Source organism: Cucurbita maxima, unplaced genomic scaffold, assembly GCF_002738345.1.
Source record: "Cucurbita maxima cultivar Rimu unplaced genomic scaffold, Cmax_1.0 Cma_Scf00047, whole genome shotgun sequence".
Classification (NCBI taxonomy): domain Eukaryota; kingdom Viridiplantae; phylum Streptophyta; class Magnoliopsida; order Cucurbitales; family Cucurbitaceae; genus Cucurbita; species Cucurbita maxima.
The window spans coordinates 815,475-834,870 of NW_019272063.1; the positions used below are offsets into that span (position 1 = coordinate 815,475).

Here is a 19,396-nt window from a genome sequence, read left to right on the forward strand (position 1 = left end):
AAAAACGTCTTTACTTGTTAAAAAAAAAATAGAGTTCTATTTTTTAACCCTTTTTTTAATCAAATAATAATGCTATAAAAATATGTTTTTGAATAAAAGTTAAAATCTTCTTAAAAAAATTAAATTAATTAAATAACAAATTTGTTCTCTTTAATATACTATCTTATGTGTCATTAACTTTTAATAACTTTCTTAATTTTTAATTTTATATTTAATAAATCATTTATTTATAAACTTAAAATTTAATTAATTATTCATAATTTTTTATATTTTATCAAATAAATCCTTAATTATTTAAAAAATTCATAAAAGCCAAAAATTTTAAGAGGATTAGTTAAAAACATTAAAAACTAAGTAATAATTCCAGCCAGGTTTTTACCTTTCTACCCTTCTTTTCTTTTTCTCTCTTTTTTTCTTTTTTTTTTTTGTAAAAATTGTAAGAATAATAGTTTTCATTTTGTAGAAACTACTTTATTTTAATTTCCACAATTTGATAGGAAAAAAAATTCCACGTGTAAACCCAACCATTGTTTTATTTTTAACTATTTATTTTAAAAATAAAAATTACAAAATTACATTATAAATTTCTCAATTACAGCTCGTCCTCCGACCCAACCATGTCGTCTTTTATCCTCTCCGACTTCTCCTTTCCCGTCACAAACCCTTTCTCCGTCGTCTCCTCCGCCGCCTTCCCCTTCGCCTTCATCTCCTTCGCCATTTCTGCTGCCTTCTCCGCCGCCATGTCCTCCGCTTCTCTGCCCTTCTCAGCCCCATATTGTCCCGCCTCTGTTGTTAAGACAATAACTCTATTTATCAACTTTTAATTCATTTATAAGGGATTTTCCACCTCGTATTTCAAATCAATAAAATAAAATAAAGTAAAATAAAGTAATTCTTTAATTATAAAAGGTTAAATTAGTAAAAATACTCATAAATTTTCCTTAAAATATATTTAAACTTTTATTAGTTTAGATAATATCATTGAATTAAAAAAAACATAGAAAAAAATAAATAATGCAAGATTTTAGAGGAAAAAATTAATATTTCAATTCAAAAAATATTTAAAAAGGGTTTATTAATAGTTTTTTTTTTCTAAAAGAAATTCTAAAGTACACTTATTACGTTCTAAAATTCATCAACTCCCTCCCCTTTTAATAAAAATAAAAAATAAAAATAACACAAATTATTACGATAATTTGAAGAATATTAATAGTAAAATTCTAAATTCCAACCCTACTTTTAAAAATTTATTAGTATTTATTTTTAAAAAATTATTGATATTAAATAAGGGAATTATTTTATTTTTAAAATATAAATGAAACCTTAAAACAAAGAGCTACTTGAAAGAACAAACAAATAAAAAAAAAAATTGGAACTTTTTTAAGTTTTAAGAATATTTTTTTTCCTTTTTTTTAAAAAAATTTAAAAGTATTAATAAAAGTTTTAAAATTTAATCAAATAAATATTTGAAAACTTTGGACACCGGAAAAACCAGAATCTGAGGTGAAATTCTCGATTTTGTCCTTGGACTTTTTCGCATTATCAGAAATGAAATCAGTAACTTTCTTAACGCCGTCTCCACCGGAGATCTTCTTTTTTGCCCATTCTATCAGAAATGAAATCAGTAACTTTCTTAACGCCGTCTCCACCGGAGATCTTCTTTTTTGCCCATTCCGTCCAAGTCTCCGACGCCCGATCTTTTTCCTTTTCTTCTTTCGCCGCCATCTTTCTCTTCATTTCCTGGTAATCTCGACCCTCCTCCTCCGTCGACGGCATGTGTCCCACGCTCCCGCTCCGGCAAAATTTCCTGGTAATCTCGACCCTCCTCCTCCGTCGACGGCATGTGTCCCACGCTCCCGCTCCGGCAAAAACTCACCATAAAAACCAGCACCACCACTGCCACCGCCACCGCCGGAAAAATGATCCGGCGCCGGCGAACTCGTATTGAAACCATTGGAACGATTAATTGTGAAGTTGTTTTAAGCTCAGTGAAGAAAATTAGGTACCGGAGAAATTGGGGATTCAGGGCTTTCTTTTATCCACGGGGAAGCGGCGGACGGTGAGTCCGCGTGGCAGAGGTTGACAGGGACGCCACGTGGATGTCAGAGGTTGTTGGGTGGGTGTAGGGGATGCCCACGTGGAGGACATGGTACTTACAGGTGGATATTTGTTGGGCGCGGATGCTGCTTCGTGGGTTGGACGTACACACGTGTCTCTTGGGAAATACATAGTTTACAATAGAGACAAACCAATGTGCTGGTAGATATCTATTTTTATTTGTATTATTACTTTAGATAAGGTACGAATATTAGATCTTTACATAATAATAATAATAATAATAATAATAATAATAATAATTCATATATGATATGTATCCGTAGCTAACTTGTGACTCTAAAACGCGTATGTTAAGAAAAGATTTTCACACTTTTATAAGAAATATTTCGTTACTCTTCTTAACTAACGTAGGATCTCACAATCCACCTCTTTAAGGGCTAGTGTCATTGTCTGCACATAGTCCAATATCTATCTCTAATCTCATTTATAACAGCCCAAACCCACCGCTAGTAAACATGGTTTGTTTTGCCCCGTTATGTATTGTTGTTAGTTTTACGATTTTAAAACGCCTTTGTCAGGAAGAGATATTTACACTTTTATAGATAATTTTTGTTCCCTTCTCCAACCAATGCAGAATTTCACAGGTATTGACATCGAAATGGGAGATAAGAACAACAACTCTGGGTTCAGTCTAAATTAAAAAAAAAAAAATAAAGAATCCTTCAAGATAAATAGAGAATATTTGCCTCGAAAAACAGCTTAACAGCCTTATTTATTAGAATAAAAATATTAATAAAATAAAATTTTAAATTGTTCGTAAGTTTCTTGTCTATTTCATCAATGTATTGTCCTATTACCCTAGAGCTTTTTCATTACTTAGTGGTATCGTTCTCGTTAATTTCGCTCATAAGTGTTTATCGTTCTCGTTTATTAAATTAATACCAATGTAGCTTTTATCACCCTTTTAAATGTTATTTTAATTTTAAATTTGAGAATAATATATTTAATTTATTAGATATAAATTTAAAAAGGTAGTATTTTGATCAAATATTCATAATTAATTTTTTTTTGTCTAATAATTTCATTAAATGGCATTATTAAAAAATAATTAGGAGATGTAATTAAACCTATAAATACATAATTTAATCTTATAATGTCAACTTTATAAATCTAAACTTTAGCTTAAAAGAAAAGATATGAATTAATCTAAAATTTTAGCTCAGTCACTTAATTATTAAACAATGTCAATTATAACCAATACTTTTCACGAAATTCAAGAGCTAATTAGATCAAAATGGAGAAATTCGCCGAAATTCCTTTTCATGTTTAATTATGAAATGGAAAATCTTCCCACCGAACACAAATGAGAAAAAGGGAAAAGTTGAGATGATGTTGAGCGGCGACCTTCCGTTTTCATCTTTGGAAGTTTGATCCATCCAAGAACTGGAAAGTGGTCCAACAATCCCATGATAAACCATTTGATCTTATGATCAAATCCAGTTTACAGACGAATACTCAATTGGTGGGTTGGTTCAATTTAGATTCTAAGTTAAGTTAATGGCGGACTACTGCTTTTAATCGCCATTGTTAATCAATCCTCTCTTTCTTGCTTGCTTGCTTGCTTGCCATTGGCGTAGAGGTTTGTTTTGTTTGGTGCTTTGTTGTGGTTCTCTTTTCAGGTATGTTGCTATATCTCTCTCCCTCCTGAGGTTTTTTGCCCGGTGCATGGCGGCGGCTGCCAGGTATTTCTTGATCGGTTTACATCTGAGTCAGTACGACGGCGCCTCCGCTTAGCTTTGATGGAACAGAGAGGTAAATCGACTTCTGTGAACTCTACGATGTCATCTCGCGGCGGAAGGGTTTCTTCGAAGGCTATGGAGTCGCCGAAGCGGATGGTTTCTGTATCGGCCGTTCAATCGACGCCGCAGTCTGTTGTGAAGAAGCAAAGTTCGAGAGTTAGCAGATCTCTGACGCCGAATGCTCCAAAGAAGGGTAGAGATGGTGAGAATGTTGGAGTTTCGGCTCGAGTGGTCAACCGTGGTGGTCTCAAGCAAGATTCGCTGCGGCGTTGTTCGAATGCTGAGGATTGTAATGGAGTTAAGAGTGAATTGCAGAAGAAGCTTTGTTTCACAGAGGATTTGATTAAGGATTTGCAGTCTCAGTTAGTGGCGTTGAAGGAGGAGTTGCAGAAGTCTCAGAGCTTGAACCTGGAACTTCAATCGAAGAACGATTTGCTCGTCCGTGACCTAGCCGCCGCTGAAGCGAAGTGCGCTAATGCTAGCAACAACGACCAGGTGAGGAAGGAAGACGCCATAGTCGTTTCCTTGAACATTACTTTTCTATTTCCGGTTGAAAATTTGAAGGAATTTCAGAATCGTTTTCAATTTTCAGTCGGTTGGAGAGTACAATCAGAAACTCGAAAATGGAAAGTTGCAGGCCCAACCATCAAATTCCTGTCGGAATGTTAAGGATTTGGAATCCAAGGCGGCTCCACCACCACCACGACGGGCACCGCCGCCGCCGCCGCCGCCTCTTCCCGTGAAATCCTTGCCCCGACCAGTGGCCTCTCAGAAATCTCCAGACCTCGTACGCCTCTTCCACTCCTTAAAAAAGAAAGAAGGGAAGAGAGGTCCTCCATTGTTGGGAAAACCCGCCGCGATCAATGCCCACAATAGCATTGTTGGGGAAATTCAGAATCGTTCTGCGCATCTTTTAGCGGTAAGGCGGTGATTTTTGTTGCTTTGATTGAAAAATTAAGCCATAGCTAATAGTGTTCATCATCAATTTACAGATAAAAGCTGACATTGAAACCAAAGGAGAGTTCATCAATGGCCTCATTGACAAGATTCTTGGTGCAGCTTATACAGACATAGAAGATGTCCTCAAATTTGTCGATTGGCTTGATTTCCAGCTCTCATCATTGGTAAATCTTTACTTGTCTCTTTTTCCTTTTCTGTGTAAATCCATGGAAAGAGCAAGTTTTAGGACAAAGAATTCTGGGTGTGGTGGGCCATATCATGTCATACAAAGTAGAAGATTTTCTAGTTATTGTTCATGAACATGGTCTGGTTTACTAGGAGAAAAGCAGCAATCCGATCAATAATTGAACATATAATGCTTTGTGCTGGGCTAGTGCCTTCCTATAATGTATGTCTGGCAAATGCTGCGTGCATTGTCTTTCAGGACGAGTTGGAAGAGGAATTCCTAATTCTTACACAGATGAGCCCATAACACTGTCCTAAGCTAAGATGGCCCCTTTCTGACTTCTAAACGTGCCATGGACTGGATCGTCTCTTTAAGTTTTTGTCTACTTTTTCCTTTCCTTTTTTTGACAAAGGGACTTGAGAATGAGGGTTACCCAAATCTTTATAATTGGTTTTGTACATTACCTAGTCTTGACTAGTCGGGTTGTCCCTGGAGGACCTATTTCCAGACTCGCTCTTCGGTTTCGAGGTCACTCAGCTTCTAATCTGAAGGTTCTAACATTGGAAAATGGCAGAATCCGCCCTGCATAAGTACACCCACCACCTTGGAAGCCATACTATTGCTTTATTAACTAAGAAAGCTTAATCTATCCAGAAAGTTAATGGCATTTTCTTGAGTGAACTCTATACTCTTTAGAAAGCGTGGGCATGTGAGGTGGCTTTTATATCTTTTGGACCAAAAAATCTATTCTGCACCTAAATTCTAGAACCTTTTGGATTGAGAATGACGTGGCTTTGGCCTTTTCTTCGTTAATTTTGAGGTGAAGTCCTTGTTGATGTTGACTGGCCAACTGTACAGTTTTGTCTATTTTGCTTGAAACCGGAAGACTCCAGATGATTATCAAAATTTGTCGTTTGTGGAATTTCACTGTGCTCAAATCTATACGTACATTAGTCATATGTTATCTTATCTCCACACTCCTGAACCATGTGTCACTGATAATGCTTTGTTGATCACTTGGAATATGCCGTATATTTCTTCTAGACCTGATTTCTAACAACAGAAGGAAGCATGTTTATGCAGAAACTGAGACTTAATGATAATTCCAGTAGTTTCTTTCTAAATAGTGTCTTTTGAGCTTATAATGAAGAAAAACCCGAAACGAAAATCATTCGGATAAATTAACTATTGAAGCTGCCGCTTTCTAGAGTTGATATATTGTGCTGGTCTATGATAAACGTGATGCTACATTTCAGTTAGTCTGGTAGTCTATTTTCTTGTTGTGTCTATAAATAGCCCTTTGAGAAGGGCGTTCTATCAAGGCTGCACCTGCAACGGCTAACAGGATATACTCATTCATATTAAGTGATTGATAATCCTAGTGGTCAATGAGGGCCGAGTTCAAGTCGGTCACCTGTCTAAGATTTAATATTCTATGAGTTTCCTTGACAACCAAATATAGTATGGTTGGTTGTTTGGTGAAAACAGTTGAGGTGCACACAAGCTATAGCTTACACACTCGTGGATATAAGAAAAAACTATAATAATCATGAACAAGGTACTTCAGAAAAATGTGAAAATAATGGAGTGAAAGAGTTGAAATGGTGTGGCTGATGGATGACCATATGCTTGCTCCTCCTATTGTATTATTGAATGTTAAAATTTCGTCTGCAGGCTGATGAGCGGGCTGTGTTGAAACATTTCAAGTGGCCCGAGAAGAAAGCCGATGCCATGCGAGAAGCAGCCATAGAATACCGGGCACTTAAACTGTTGGAAAATGAGATCTCTTTGTACAAGGATGACACTAATTCTCCATGTGATGCAGCCTTGAAGAAGATGGCGAGCTTGTTAGACAAGTTAGATCTTCTTACTCTTTTTGATACCTTTTCATTATCCAAATCGCATCTGGTCTTGATTTTTACTTCTTTCCTCATATAATGAAAGGTCGGAGCGAGGCATACAACGCTTAATCGGGCTTCGTAATACCGTAATGCATTCTTATCAGGATCTAAAACTCCCAACAAATTGGATGCTAGACTCCGGTATCACGAGTAAGGTATGGTTTCTTTCCAACTTGGCAAACAAACACGAAATTGCTCATCAAATCACATCCCTAAATTCTCTAACCAATCCATTTTCATGCAACATACAATTTCATCAACCATTTCAGATAAAGCAAGCTTCTATGAATCTGGCGAAGATGTACATGAAAAGGGTGAAAACAGAGCTGAATTCGATTCGCAGTTCAGACAAAGAATCCAACCGGGAGTCACTCCTACTCCAGGGAGTTCACTTCGTATACAGAACTCACCAGGTAACAAGCTACTCTCAAACTTTCATAGCATTATAGCATTAGAAGATAAAAGTGGAGGTTGTGATGCAAATAAATGGGTTCTGGTTGGTGGGCAGTTCGCTGGTGGGCTCGATTCAGAAACGCTGTGTGCTTTTGAGGAAATAAAGCAATGGGTCCCAAGACAAGTGGTGGGAGGGTCCCATTCGCAACAAGGATGGATAGTTGGCATACCATCATCATAATCAAGTAACAATAATACTTCTGTGCCTTGTGTAAAATATTTGAATGTATATTTATTATGCAAAATTGAGGTGGGAGTAGCAGAGTAAGTAAGATGGATTATGTTAGTGAAGGAGGTTCTTTTAGAGACATTTGATTGCTTTGCAGTGGCTGCTTAAAGAGATCTTGTTTTCAAATATTAGTTTTTTTTTTTTTAAATTAAAAAATAAAATAGTTTCTTTTACTTCTTAGAAATTTATATTTGTAATTTGAATATTGTTGAATATCCAAACTCTTATTTTAGTATTTGAATTGGTGTGAAAGTTATATATTTTTTTTATCCTTCTTCATTTGAGGCTTGGTGATTCCTCAATCTCAATGCCTTTATGCTATGTTCTTTACTCCATTTTAGTTTTTTTTAGACTTTTAATGTGAAATTTCACATCGGTTGAAGAGAGAAACGAATCATTTTTTTTTTTATAAGGGTGTGAGAATCTCTCATGGTAGATGCGTTTTAAAGTTGTGAGGCTGACAACGGTACGTAATTGGTTGCCAGCAGTAAGCTTGAACTATTACAAAAGGTATCAAAATGGCAATGTGCTAGCGTAAGCGAGAACGCTGGCTCCCATGGGGGTGGATTGTAAGATCCCACATTAGTTGGGAGAGAACAAAGCGTTTCTTGTAAAGTTGTGAGAACCTCTCTCTGTTAGACACATTTTAAAATTGTAGCGGTGAGTTTGGATGGTTATACATGATATTAGAGTTAGACATTGGGCGGTGTGTCAACGATGACGTTGGACCTTTACGGGGGGTGGATTGTGAGATTCCACATCGATTTGAGAGGAAAACCTGAAAATCTCTCTAATAGATATGTTTTAGAGCTGTAGCTGACGACGATATGTAAGAGAATATTTGTGCTAGCTGTAACAAGTCAAAACAGGCTATTTTTATTGCATATTCTTATCTGATTTTTTTAGTATAAATTAATAAAATTAATTATTAAAGGATAAATATTTTATCTTCACTAAATGATAAAAATAGCATTCTTATCTAAAAAAAAGGATAACATTTACAATCACGTTTTAAAAAAGTTGGTAATTTTTATTTCGTTAAAAAAATTATCTAAATAATTTGAAAGATGTTTTTTTGTACGAATGGATAAAGAAAGCCAGAAACTTAAAAGCTAATACACGCCAGCATCCTACGTGTGTCCACGTGGGTTATTTATTAGCCATCCGATCTATGCAACAATCATCCAACGGCAGACGGTAAAGCGGTGCTCGCGCGGGAACGATAAAGGCTCGTGGTCCACGTGCGTTGCCACGAGGTCTCTCAATCTCCACACAAAATCCGCCACGTCATCCAAACGCGGTTTTTTTGTTGACAACAAGACCTCTTTCCTTCCAAAAATTACGACTCGTTGCTTCTTTTTCCTTCAAATTTTCAATCAATCAATTCTTCCGAAGCCACGTTCCCTACATCCATGGAGGTCTCTGGTGCCGTTTCCCGGCGACTTCCCGGCCTCATCCGCCGAGAGATTGCTCAATCTTCCGTGGAGGTCTCCGGTCATGATGCCCGGCGGGCACCCTGTAGCCTGTCCATTTCCGGTGGCTCTGTTGGTACTGAAACCCGTGATTTCGGCCTCCACGTTCGTCGGAATATAAATTCTCCTAGGTTTAGCGATGACGGTCATGTGCGGTATTATGTTGGAACGAGGTGCCATGGGGGCAGATTGAAGAAGGAGAAGGAGGCGGTGAAGAAGAAATTGAAATTGCTGAAAGGATTGCCTGGTGATTCATCTGCGGCTCTTGCATTCGGCTTCGTGTTTCGTTTTGATGATAGCTCGGTCGGCGAGTTTCAGGCGGATCGCTTCTCTGTAAGTCGAACGATTCGTAATTTCTCTCCTCTATCGTTATTAAAATCTTATGATTCGAATCCTGTTTGCTCGCGCCACTTGATAGTTGATCTGTAATGGCTGAATAATTTGATGCTTTCATTTCTAGTATTCATCATATCATGTTGAATTGGAGTTGATTTAAAGATTTACTTGCATTCATTCGCCATGGGACTCTTCTGTTTTCGCTTTGATCATCCAAAGAATCGCTCTAGAACTCAGTTTCCATTATTGGTTTGTTTTTTTTGGTGTGTTTTTGGCTGCATAGATTAGTTGATAACATTTTTGTTGATCAGATTGAGGAAACGAGAGAGGTGTTGGAAAGACAGCTTCAACAGCTAAAAGCAGAGGAGAAGGAACAGAAAAGAAAAAGGAAGCTAGAAAAGGCCAAGCTGAAAGCAGCTCGATTACCAACGGCTTACGATTCATCATCTTCATCCTCCGAATCCAGCGCCATTGAAGGCAATATGACCAACACAAGGTACCGAACAAGGAAGGCGAGTTCACCCACACTTTCGCAGTTATTCTCGGATCAATGGCAGGCAAATGCCATTCAAGGATCAGCATTGGCTCCTCCATTGCAGACCCATCAGCTCAATTCAAACATCGGAAACTTCGGTGTTGCTCGGTCGGCGTCTGTAGGGAGGGTTGAAGTGTGTATGGGAAACAAGTGCAAGAAAGCTGGGGCAGCGGCATTGATGGAGGAATTCGGGAGGGTGATGGGGGCAGACAGTGTTGTTTGTGGGTGTAAATGCATGGGAAGATGCAGAGATGGACCAAATGTGAGAGTTTCTGGTTCTTTGGACATGGAAACTGGCTCTGCAAATCCTCTGTGCATTGGAGTTGGAGTGGAGGATGTTGGTAGAATTGTGGCTGATCGTCTAGGAGGACAAGGGGAGCAGAAACAATCTAGGTTTGCACCTTCAATTTGATGGCTTCATGGGAGAAGTTAATTTAGTGTAGTTTTATGAGTTTGTAAAAAGTTTATCATCTTCCTTAATGGGTTACACTGGGTTAGTTTGGATTAGGGAAATTTTGGATCCAATCCAGCTGCTTGTACTGTGAAGTTCAGGTAGATGGAGGATCATTTTAGCCTCTTTTAGTGTGTTTCTGACTAATTTGTTGTATCGTCCGTTCACCGTTCGGGTGCTTGAATCACAAGAGTTACTACTAATATAGATAATTTGCTTCGTAAAAATCAAACAGAACATTTTCTTATATGATAAATAAAATATGTGAATTATGTTATTTACAATGAGTCAACGAAGGTATATAAAACAGACTTTTAGGGAATCTTTTTCGAATCTGTTTTATGAACATGTGCTTTTGTTAAAAACTTGTACAGTTATTTTGAGTTGTAAAAATACATGGTTTTACTTACCACTCAAAATAACCAATACAGATGTTTTACTATTTGATGGTTGGTTTTTCAAACCAAATTATCTGGGTCAGTAGTAACTCCTGTGATTGCGTTGATGACGGTTGATGAACACGGGTGTGACTATTAAATGCAGGTACCAAAAATTAAAATTCTAACTATTCTTAATTAAGAGGTGAATTTTAGCTTTAATACAAAGTAGTTAACTATAAGATCAGCAAAGCCAAAAACAAAAAAAAGGAAGAAAAAGATATTCCTTTTTTATCTGCAGCAAAATGATTGTATGATTTAATGCCTGGGAAGTTTCATCTTGGATTGAGTATCAGCACTTACATTGCTGCAGCGCTTAATGAATGAGTCTAATGTCTTTTGCTTTGAATTTGGACTGCTGCTTGAAGTTGGCTGCTGCTTCACTGCCACTTCCAATGTGTTCTCTTCCCCATCCAGCATCTACAATTCACCAGTTCAAACATAAAACTACAAATCCAAGCTAATAAATACAAATAAGTTTAGAATCCGAGCTACAAAAAGAATACTATTTTGGTCTCGAAACATTCATATTGACTTGTTTTTTATTCTTAAACTTTCAAATATGTCACTTTTAGTCCTTGAAACTTGGCGTAATAGGAACCTACTCAAGATAATCTTTGTTTGTTTACAAACGCCTCAACGTTTGAAGTCACATGTAGTTGGGTTAAGTGTAAGGCTTGCAAGAAGATTAAAGTTCTCGTCAAAGGGTCCAACTTAACGGTGATGTGAGATCCCACATTGGTTGGGGAGATGAACGAAATATTCCTTATAAGGGTTTGGAAACCTCTTCCTAGCAGATGCGTTTTAAAAACCTTGAAGTGAATCTTAAAAGAAAAAATCCAAAGAGGACAATATCGGCTTGCGGTGGGTTTGAACTGTTACATGGGAGGATTAAAATTATTTATATATAAAGTTTGAGGACTAAACAAAAGTATCCAAAACTTGTTTGGAAGAGATTCTGGATTGAGAACCGAGGCACCAACTTTGAAACAGGGTTAAGTTAGGTCTAATTTTATAATTTATGCAAAGTTCAAGGACTCATATTTGAAACTTAAAAGTTTATGGACCAAAATATAATATATACGAAAGCTAATGACTAAAATAGAATTTAAATCTCAGTTGGAAATTTTCTGGATTGAGAGAGTTACCTGTCCTAAATTTTCTAACTTGCTCTGAACAACATCCCTGCAAGAAGCAAATAAATGGATAAATTGCTCACAGATATCGTTTAGCCAACGCTCAATGGGAACTTACCATATGATATCATCAACCGTGTCGTTCGCCAGTAGATAATGTATGTTAACAGAAGACACCTACAAGAACAAGATCACCCAATGAAGATTACTATTGTCATATTGTACTTGAAACTAATAGAACATATATCATGTACATACCTGTCCAATTCTATGAGCGCGATCTTCAGCTTGAATCAGATCACCCGGGGTCCAAGAAAGCTCGGCAAAGATAACCGTGCTGGCAGCGGTTAACGTTAACCCAACACCTGCAGCTCTGATAGATAACTGCAGAAGTTTTAAATTTGGGTCACCATTTTAGCTTCCATTGAGAAACTGTTGAAAATTTTGGGCAAAAGAAAATGGTACCACTGCTGCCCTGATAGAATCTTTCTGCTGAAAGTCTGCAACCAGAGCTTGCCGTGTTGCTGACGGAGTACCGCCGTCAATTCGAATGCAGTTCACTTTCTTTTTCTGGAAATCAGCAGTTTAAATAAGAAAAAGACCGATCTCAAGCCAGAAACTGGTGTATAGCAACAATGGCTTACTTGAAAGAATTGGTGTATAGCAACAATCATGGGCTGATGATGAGCAAAGACCAGAAACTTGCAACCTGCCTGTGAGAATTATTAAGTGTACTTATAACATAATATATCCACTTGAATGTACACTGACAGACGTCCACATAACAAAAGTCAAGATATTAAGCAAGCTGGTAGTACACATGGATGTTTGGAAAAATACCTCAACCACAGTCTCTAAATAATTAAGAACTGCTGGAATCTTGGCTTCAGCAGAATCAGTGTATATCTGGTTTCAATATAAAGTTGGATACTTCAAAATAAGAAAGGAGGAAGATATTGGGCAAATTTTCGAGGTTATTTAATAAAAAAAAACGTCTCTATAAAACCTCGATGCACCGAATTTATAGCTAAAAATCAAATTCAGAGATGCTAGTTATCACATGAACACTTACTATGCGATAAAATGAGCAGCATTGACAGTTACCTTATTAATAAGATTCTTTTGTTGAAACTTCAGTGATTCTACCTCCTCTTCTGATCTGCAGGCCTTAATTTTTCCTTTAATAACCTCCAACTGTGGACAAACACATTATATTAGTAGAAAGGAATTGTTTTTTGAACTCCCTAAATGAAGGCTATTAGAAATAAGTAACAACCCAAAGTTGGGGCTGAGCATAAAGGAAAAATGATAATTCAGAAATGTGTGACTTCTGCTTCACAAAAGGCTATTTGGCCGAAAATGAAAAGTAGTAGTTTTTCAAGACAGGATTGAATATGTTGATCGAGATCGGGGTAGTAATTGCATCAGTCGTATCTTAATCCGATGCTTGAGTGTATTTTGTGTCGGAATCTTCATATTGTTTGCTGATTACTGTGCACTTGATCCTACCGTTTGATTATCCAAGCTTTTTACTATTTATAATGATGTTTGAAAGATCTACTCAAGTTAAAGGCTATGTGAAAATAAATCAAAAAAAAAAAAAAAAAACTTTTAGAAAATCATCCAAATAGGCTTTCTGTACTCAAAAACAAAAGCTTAGGCTAAATTATAAAAAAAATATCCTTGTTCATTCAAAAATTGCAATACCACCTTTGACCTTTCATAAACATATAAAACTACCTTCAGAGTACATATTCTTTAGAATGTTGGACAAAAAAAATGACATAGAAAAATATAGCCGTAACTAGAATACTTGTCTGGATTAAGTCAGAAAGAACGGCATACAAACACGTAGATTTTTCATCCAACATTCTAACGATTTCTCTACTCTAAGAGTAGTTTTGAAATGTTCATAACAGTTCAAGGATAATATTGCAACTTGAAAGAATATGGATACTTTTTAAACAAAAGGCAAAGTTCAAGGGTAGTTTTTATAATTTAACCTAAAAAACTCAGAAAAGTAGAACCTAAATCTTGGCATTTCTTGATTCTAGATAGGCTACTTTTTCAATTTTAGCTTGTAGATCAGAGTATTCTTTATCCTCTTATTTCTCTAGAATTTTTTTATATTAATGAATAAAATTAAGGTTTCCTATAGAATAAAAGGGTTGCCATACAAATGCCCAAGGGTAAGCTAAATATTCTGGATGTTCTTAAATTACCTCACAAAATAAAGCTTTAATTCCCCTTATGTCCTTCTCAGCCAAATCAAGGAACACCTGCAAACATGAAGCAAATTGTCAGAGGACCAGTAAGAAAAGAAAAAAGGGAAAAAAATCTTTAAAACAAAATGAATTGGAACATGTACCTGTTGCCTACGCTTCAGAGGGAGCTCAGAAAGAACTTCCTTTTTAAGCCTACGGATCATCAAGGTTGCTTTCATCAGATTGTGTAATTCTTCATGGTTACTTGCACCTTGATATAATCCAAAAGTTCCCTGAAAATGATGATGTTTCTAAGTGATTCAAACAAGACCACAGCTATACGTAACAAGCTTTTGATTATAGAAGCCATTGTTCCTTACACCCTTGCAATATCTGTTGCCATACTCATGAACACTTTTATACACATTTGGATATAATGCTTCCAACTGCAAAGTTCAAAGAAAATTCAACTGACATAAAAACCAAATACTTAGACATGTACATGGTATTAAGCCAGAAAGAACAAGTAAACTCAACCTGCTTGAGGAGTTCAATAGGCCGAGACAATGCTGGAGTTCCACTAAGCAAAATAGCATACTGAGATTTCTGAAAATAAGATTTTAACGTGTAAGGGTTATAAAGGAACATGAATACCTGTACATAAACTCCATGTGCATTACAGCGCACATTCTAGTGCCACATGCAATTTCCAAAATGTATGCATTTTAGCCCAAGACACATTCATTTTCCATAATACATCTGTAACGGCTTAGCCCACCGCTAGCAGATATTGTCCTCTTTGGGTTTTCACTTTCGGGCTTCCCCTCAAGGTTTTTAAAACGTGTCTGCTAGAGAGAGATTTCCACACCCTATTAAAGAATGTTTCATTTTACTCCCTAACTAATGTAGGATCTCACAGCATCCACTTTGCCAAAAATGTATCCATTTAAAACTGATAGATGCGTCTAATTAGAAACACATTTTCAGTCAACTCAGTCACATACACTTGCATCATGCACGATAGACACATTCATTCTACTCAACAGAACTACCCTGGGTTACGAAATCGGTTGAAAACAACCCATTTATACTCTTGTTAAACCCCAGAAAAGACTTGCCAAAAAATCCCTGCAGGAGTGGACTTCATTCAGAAGGCGAGATAACCTGTATAATGGGCAAACAAGCGACTGTCCTCTTTGCTTGAGCATTTTTCATGAAGTGTGACTCATCTGCAATAACAACCTGACAAATAACTAGGCCAGTGTATGAGCATTAACATTCAGGGTAGAGAATAAAGAAACCCGTAGAAATATTACTGAGTTTGTAATACTACAACCGACAAAACCAAGGATCTTGTCTGAAATACATGACAACATTAGAAAATAAAACGACAGAGCGAGAGAAGACAGAAGTCCACAAGAACTTTTTTTGAAAAAAAAGGATGAGCGATGATTTACTTGCTGCATGAAATGATATAACTAAACAAAATCTAGGCGTTACATAAAAATGTACAGAGGCACCTTAAAGTCCGAGGCCATTAGAATATTCTGCAACTTCTGAACCGCATCATAGGAGATGATGTTGAAAAGGCCATCAAGATGAATGGTGCTTTTGGTGCTTGAGGAGAGGATTGTAAATCCACCCTTATTTGACCCGCAATTTTGGGACAAAACAACCTGATTCAGAACTTAATAAAGTATAAACATCTAAAGCTGCAACTCAAACATCCTTTTTAAACCCTATCAAGACACCAGAAATCTTGTACAAGATATAAAATCACAATTCAATAATCGATTAAATAATTAAAAAAAAAAAAAAAAGCAATTACAGAGACAAGGATGTGGTTAATACATGAATATCTGATGAAGGAATTTTGAGCCATTGCTGAATCATCTGGAAGAAAGCAAAAGCGAAGTAACATGTTAGCGAACTTTATCTTTTTTAAAAGGAGGTGAAGTTGACAAAATATTTACTGCAGCCCAGTGCAAGCGTAAGGAAGATGGTGCGAGTATAAGAACGGGCCATGATTCGCGAATACATGCAGCCACAGCAATAGCCTGTAGAGAGTATGAGAAAACTAAGGATTTTGAGATAACGCAACATTTAAGAGATAAAAATCAAAGTTGAGAAGATGTATTATTTAGCAGAATCCTCATGGACCCCATGGACTATTTGATTATCTTTGACTTAGAAAAACATAAATAGAAGAAGAACGCCTGTACCCATGGAAATTGCATCATGGGCTCATATGATGCCTTATCACACAGTAAACAGTACCCTTAAAACTCAAGCAAATGGTGTATTCATCAGAATTTAGGAGACCCGTAATCTAGTCAACTACTTTCAGCATTGCAATATCTAAACTGAAATTCCCAAAATGAGAATTTACATCTCCGAAATAAGAAGCAGGTGTGTTTTATTTATTATCTAATAAATTGTTGTTCAAATACAACATAACGATTACAAAGCTCAGTTAAAGAGTCATTTGCCTGCAAAGTCTTCCCTAGCCCCATTTCATCTGCCAAAAGAGCACGACCTCCATGCTGTAAAATAAACCTGAAAATAGCAATTGACAAAGATAAAAAAGAAACTCATACATATCAAATTTAAAACTTTTAACTTATTATGATAAAACACAGTGGCAACTGACAGAACTCTCCAATACTTCATACCCAACACCTTCCCGCTGAAAGGGTAAAAGCTTTGATTCGATATCCGCAGGTAACCTGTTATATTTGTCTTGTGCAAAATCATAGAAAACATCAAAACACTTAGTATATACATATATTAATATGCAAACAACCCCTAAATAGGAAAATAATTTACAGAAAGAAGGGGTAACTAGGAGTCAAACCAATGCCTGAGTTAGGACATTTAATATAAATGTTACTAACATCGAGTTTCTAACCACATTCAATATCTACCTCGTAAATCAGGAAGCAGAGAAGCTGCTATGATAGCACGATGCACCAAGTTATCTAACTTCTCTACCTGTGAAAAAACTAAACTGCGTTATTAGGATATCTTATGCCACAACAGACTGTCCTCTTAAATATTATTTCGTATCAATCGACTGTAGCAAAAGGTAATGAGGCAAAAGTTACAACCTCAACTTTAAAACCAACTACATCGCGTAAAATATTTTCTGCTGCTGACATACTAGATATTGGAAACATCCATAATCTGCAGGTACGAAAATTTAAGAGATACAAATGGTAACAGACAAATACAACCATGATGAGAGCGAGAAGTGAGTGGAGGAAACCTTTCTTTTGCGTTCCAAGTGGCTTTAGGGATTTTTCGAAAAGCTTCTACCAGTACCTATAAAAAATGCATGATAATATAGAATTAAAGGAGGATTTGATCAGCAGTAGCTATAACAAAATCTTTGTAGGCTGCTAGAAAATGCACCTGATCATATGAAAATTTTGCGGCAATGTTCCCGCTGCTGTGAAGAAAAAATTTGACAGAAAGCTTAGGTAGTTCCTTTGCACCTTCATCTCCTTACACAAACAGCCAAAAGATATGCAGATAATAAATAACTTTTAGCCGCTCATTATTATGTTGGATCAATATAAGGGGAAATTTTGATACATGAGATTGAAATTGTATTTTCTTTTCATATGAAACCAGCTTTCATTTCATGAAAGTAAAAAAAACAACTCAGTGCTATCAAAAAGAGCCCCCAAAGATTAGACGCTGCCAAACAAAAACCAAGAAAAAATAATTACATTAAGAGCTCCAATCTTCCAAGTTCCAAGGAAGGATAATGGATAATTAGAAAAAGATATGCATTCAAAGACCAAACAAATGTATCAAATTTGGTTGATAGACTAAGTACAAACAATCCAAATTCAGCTGGGATATGATCATTTCCTAAATAATTCCATTATTGAACTCTTATTGTTAGAAGGATCCGCATTCAAAAAATTATAAGTTTTGTTCGAACTAGCTCCTAACATTGTGAAATGTGAAATTTGAAGTGCCATTTTTAACGGAAGGATCATGCATCAAATTGTAAAGAGAGATAGAATTACGAAGCTGAAAAATTAAAAGCTTACCAATGTGCTCTTTTGACGTAGCGGATGAAGGTAATACTCCGGCCAAGGGAGGAAGGGTTTCCACCTGAATATTAACAAACGATCAAAGATTTGGAAGCATGGTAAAAACATATAACACCAAACAACACCATGAACACAAACATAGTGCTACAATCTCAGCAATAGGGTCCTAAAGGTACAATAACACACTACAAAAACCATAATCAAAGAATTAACCAACGACAAACCCCGCGCGAATGAGAACCCCGTGCAGGATTGAGTTGGGGAGATTGAAATGCAGGGTTTTGAGCTTTTGGGTTGCAGATTTTGGCCTCATTTGCTTGAACGAACTGATGAGAGTATTGATTATAAGCAGAGCAAGGAATAGAGACGTTTACTGAAGAAGCAGAAGCAGAAGCAGAAGCAGCAGCGGAATGAAGTTGAGCGATCTTCTGAACAGCGTCTCTCTCGAGGGAATCGAGTTCTTCAGGCGTCAAGTTCCAGTCATCATCTTCAGCTCCAAATTCCATTTTTCTTGGAGAAAGGCGCGAAACCCTTTCTCCAATTGCTGCTAGAGTCTCCGATGAAATAGAATCTCTTCACGCGCCAATTTTGAAGTGAACTTCGGGGCGGGACGGTGTCGGAATGATCTTTCCCGTTCGTTATTTTATGGGATTTTTTCAATTCCTTATATTTCCATATTTCAAAAAAAAAAAAAAATATATATATATATATATTTTTTTTTTTTTTAATTTTTTAATTCTATTTGTGAATTATTATTATTATTATTATTAAACAATAAGCTTATTTTCGAACGATCAAGTAAATATTAAAATATTATTTTAAGCGGTATACAAATATGATTTATTAAAACATCGTTTAAATCTAGCACAAAACGTACTCCATACACGATACTGACCTATAACTATTAAATAAAGTAAAAAAATTTATCATACGTCAGTGAAATTTTGTATCCACATAAATTTGGTGGGTATGCTCGTAATAGTTTTCACAATCGAACTTGAAAATCTCGAACAAATTCGTCAGGTATATCATCTAATTATTGTTAATGTTATTAATGGGGAATATTTATGAAAAAAATTTAAATATAAAATTTCACAAAATAATAACTCTAATAATAAATAAATTTAGCGTATTTAAAATAAGCTTTTTTATTTTTATTTTTATTTTTATTTTTTTAAATTAGCACCGTGTCGTT

The 19,396-nt window shown here is 36.2% G+C and overlaps 4 protein-coding genes across 9 annotated transcripts; 2 read left to right on the forward strand and 2 right to left on the reverse strand.

Moving 5' to 3' along the window:
* Positions 1-592: 592 nt before the first annotated feature.
* On the reverse strand, positions 593-1,954 carry LOC111470719 (late embryogenesis abundant protein D-29-like). Its single transcript, XM_023116310.1, has 3 exons — positions 1,669-1,954; positions 1,475-1,606; positions 593-786 (listed from the first exon to the last, which is right to left on the reverse strand). The coding sequence occupies exons 1-3, from the start codon at positions 1,952-1,954 to the stop codon at positions 593-595; spliced, it is 612 nt and encodes a 203-aa protein (XP_022972078.1).
* A 1,419-nt stretch (positions 1,955-3,373) lies between these two features.
* On the forward strand, positions 3,374-7,803 carry LOC111470822 (protein CHUP1, chloroplastic). Its single transcript, XM_023116463.1, has 7 exons — positions 3,374-4,352; positions 4,450-4,776; positions 4,850-4,981; positions 6,658-6,839; positions 6,928-7,039; positions 7,154-7,297; positions 7,393-7,803. Exons 1-7 carry the CDS (start codon positions 3,858-3,860, stop codon positions 7,516-7,518), a joined length of 1,518 nt encoding a protein of 505 aa, XP_022972231.1. The 5' UTR covers positions 3,374-3,857; the 3' UTR covers positions 7,519-7,803.
* A 1,092-nt stretch (positions 7,804-8,895) lies between these two features.
* On the forward strand, positions 8,896-10,640 carry LOC111470783 (diacylglycerol O-acyltransferase 3, cytosolic-like). The gene is made up of 2 exons (XM_023116398.1): positions 8,896-9,371; positions 9,686-10,640. The coding sequence occupies exons 1-2, from the start codon at positions 8,979-8,981 to the stop codon at positions 10,319-10,321; spliced, it is 1,029 nt and encodes a 342-aa protein (XP_022972166.1). The 5' UTR covers positions 8,896-8,978; the 3' UTR covers positions 10,322-10,640.
* Positions 10,641-10,901: 261 nt separating this feature from the next.
* Positions 10,902-18,850, reverse strand: LOC111470782 (SWI/SNF-related matrix-associated actin-dependent regulator of chromatin subfamily A-like protein 1). Of its 6 annotated transcripts, none has more exons than XM_023116397.1 (24): positions 18,576-18,850; positions 18,199-18,262; positions 17,549-17,631; positions 17,403-17,458; positions 17,245-17,320; positions 17,062-17,128; positions 16,810-16,876; positions 16,627-16,693; positions 16,111-16,194; positions 15,989-16,030; positions 15,658-15,813; positions 15,302-15,379; positions 14,675-14,743; positions 14,518-14,583; positions 14,302-14,430; positions 14,156-14,212; positions 13,038-13,127; positions 12,774-12,839; positions 12,578-12,646; positions 12,399-12,503; positions 12,192-12,317; positions 12,052-12,110; positions 11,946-11,982; positions 10,902-11,217 (listed from the first exon to the last, which is right to left on the reverse strand). In XM_023116397.1, exons 1-24 carry the CDS (start codon positions 18,705-18,707, stop codon positions 11,056-11,058), a joined length of 2,007 nt encoding a protein of 668 aa, XP_022972165.1. In that variant the 5' UTR covers positions 18,708-18,850; the 3' UTR covers positions 10,902-11,055. The 6 variants fall into 6 exon arrangements, with proteins under 6 accessions (XP_022972165.1, XP_022972164.1, XP_022972163.1 ...); XM_023116396.1 differs by having other exon boundaries at positions 17,549-17,637; XM_023116395.1 differs by having other exon boundaries at positions 17,549-17,640.
* Positions 18,851-19,396: the final 546 nt, after the last annotated feature.

Coding starts and splice junctions, on each gene's coding strand:
- LOC111470719 (XM_023116310.1), bottom strand. CDS start 1,954: ATGGTTTCAATACGAGTTCGCCGGCGCCGGATCATTTTTCCGGCGGTG. Junction 1,607..1,668: donor CGGAGACTTGGACGGAATGG/GCAAAAAAGAAG, acceptor CATTTCTGATAG/AATGGGCAAAAAAGAAGATC. Junction 787..1,474: donor TGGTTTTTCCGGTGTCCAAA/GTTTTCAAATAT, acceptor TCTTAACAACAG/AGGCGGGACAATATGGGGCT.
- LOC111470822 (XM_023116463.1), top strand. CDS start 3,858: ATGGAACAGAGAGGTAAATCGACTTCTGTGAACTCTACGATGTCATCT. Junction 4,353..4,449: donor ATGCTAGCAACAACGACCAG/GTGAGGAAGGAA, acceptor TTCAATTTTCAG/TCGGTTGGAGAGTACAATCA. Junction 7,298..7,392: donor TCGTATACAGAACTCACCAG/GTAACAAGCTAC, acceptor GTTGGTGGGCAG/TTCGCTGGTGGGCTCGATTC.
- LOC111470783 (XM_023116398.1), top strand. CDS start 8,979: ATGGAGGTCTCTGGTGCCGTTTCCCGGCGACTTCCCGGCCTCATCCGC. Junction 9,372..9,685: donor TTCAGGCGGATCGCTTCTCT/GTAAGTCGAACG, acceptor TTTGTTGATCAG/ATTGAGGAAACGAGAGAGGT.
- LOC111470782 (XM_023116392.1), bottom strand. CDS start 18,707: ATGGAATTTGGAGCTGAAGATGATGACTGGAACTTGACGCCTGAAGAA. Junction 16,031..16,110: donor TACGCTTGCACTGGGCTGCA/GTAAATATTTTG, acceptor GCTTTCTTCCAG/ATGATTCAGCAATGGCTCAA. Junction 13,128..14,155: donor TTAAAGCTTTATTTTGTGAG/GTAATTTAAGAA, acceptor GTTTGTCCACAG/TTGGAGGTTATTAAAGGAAA.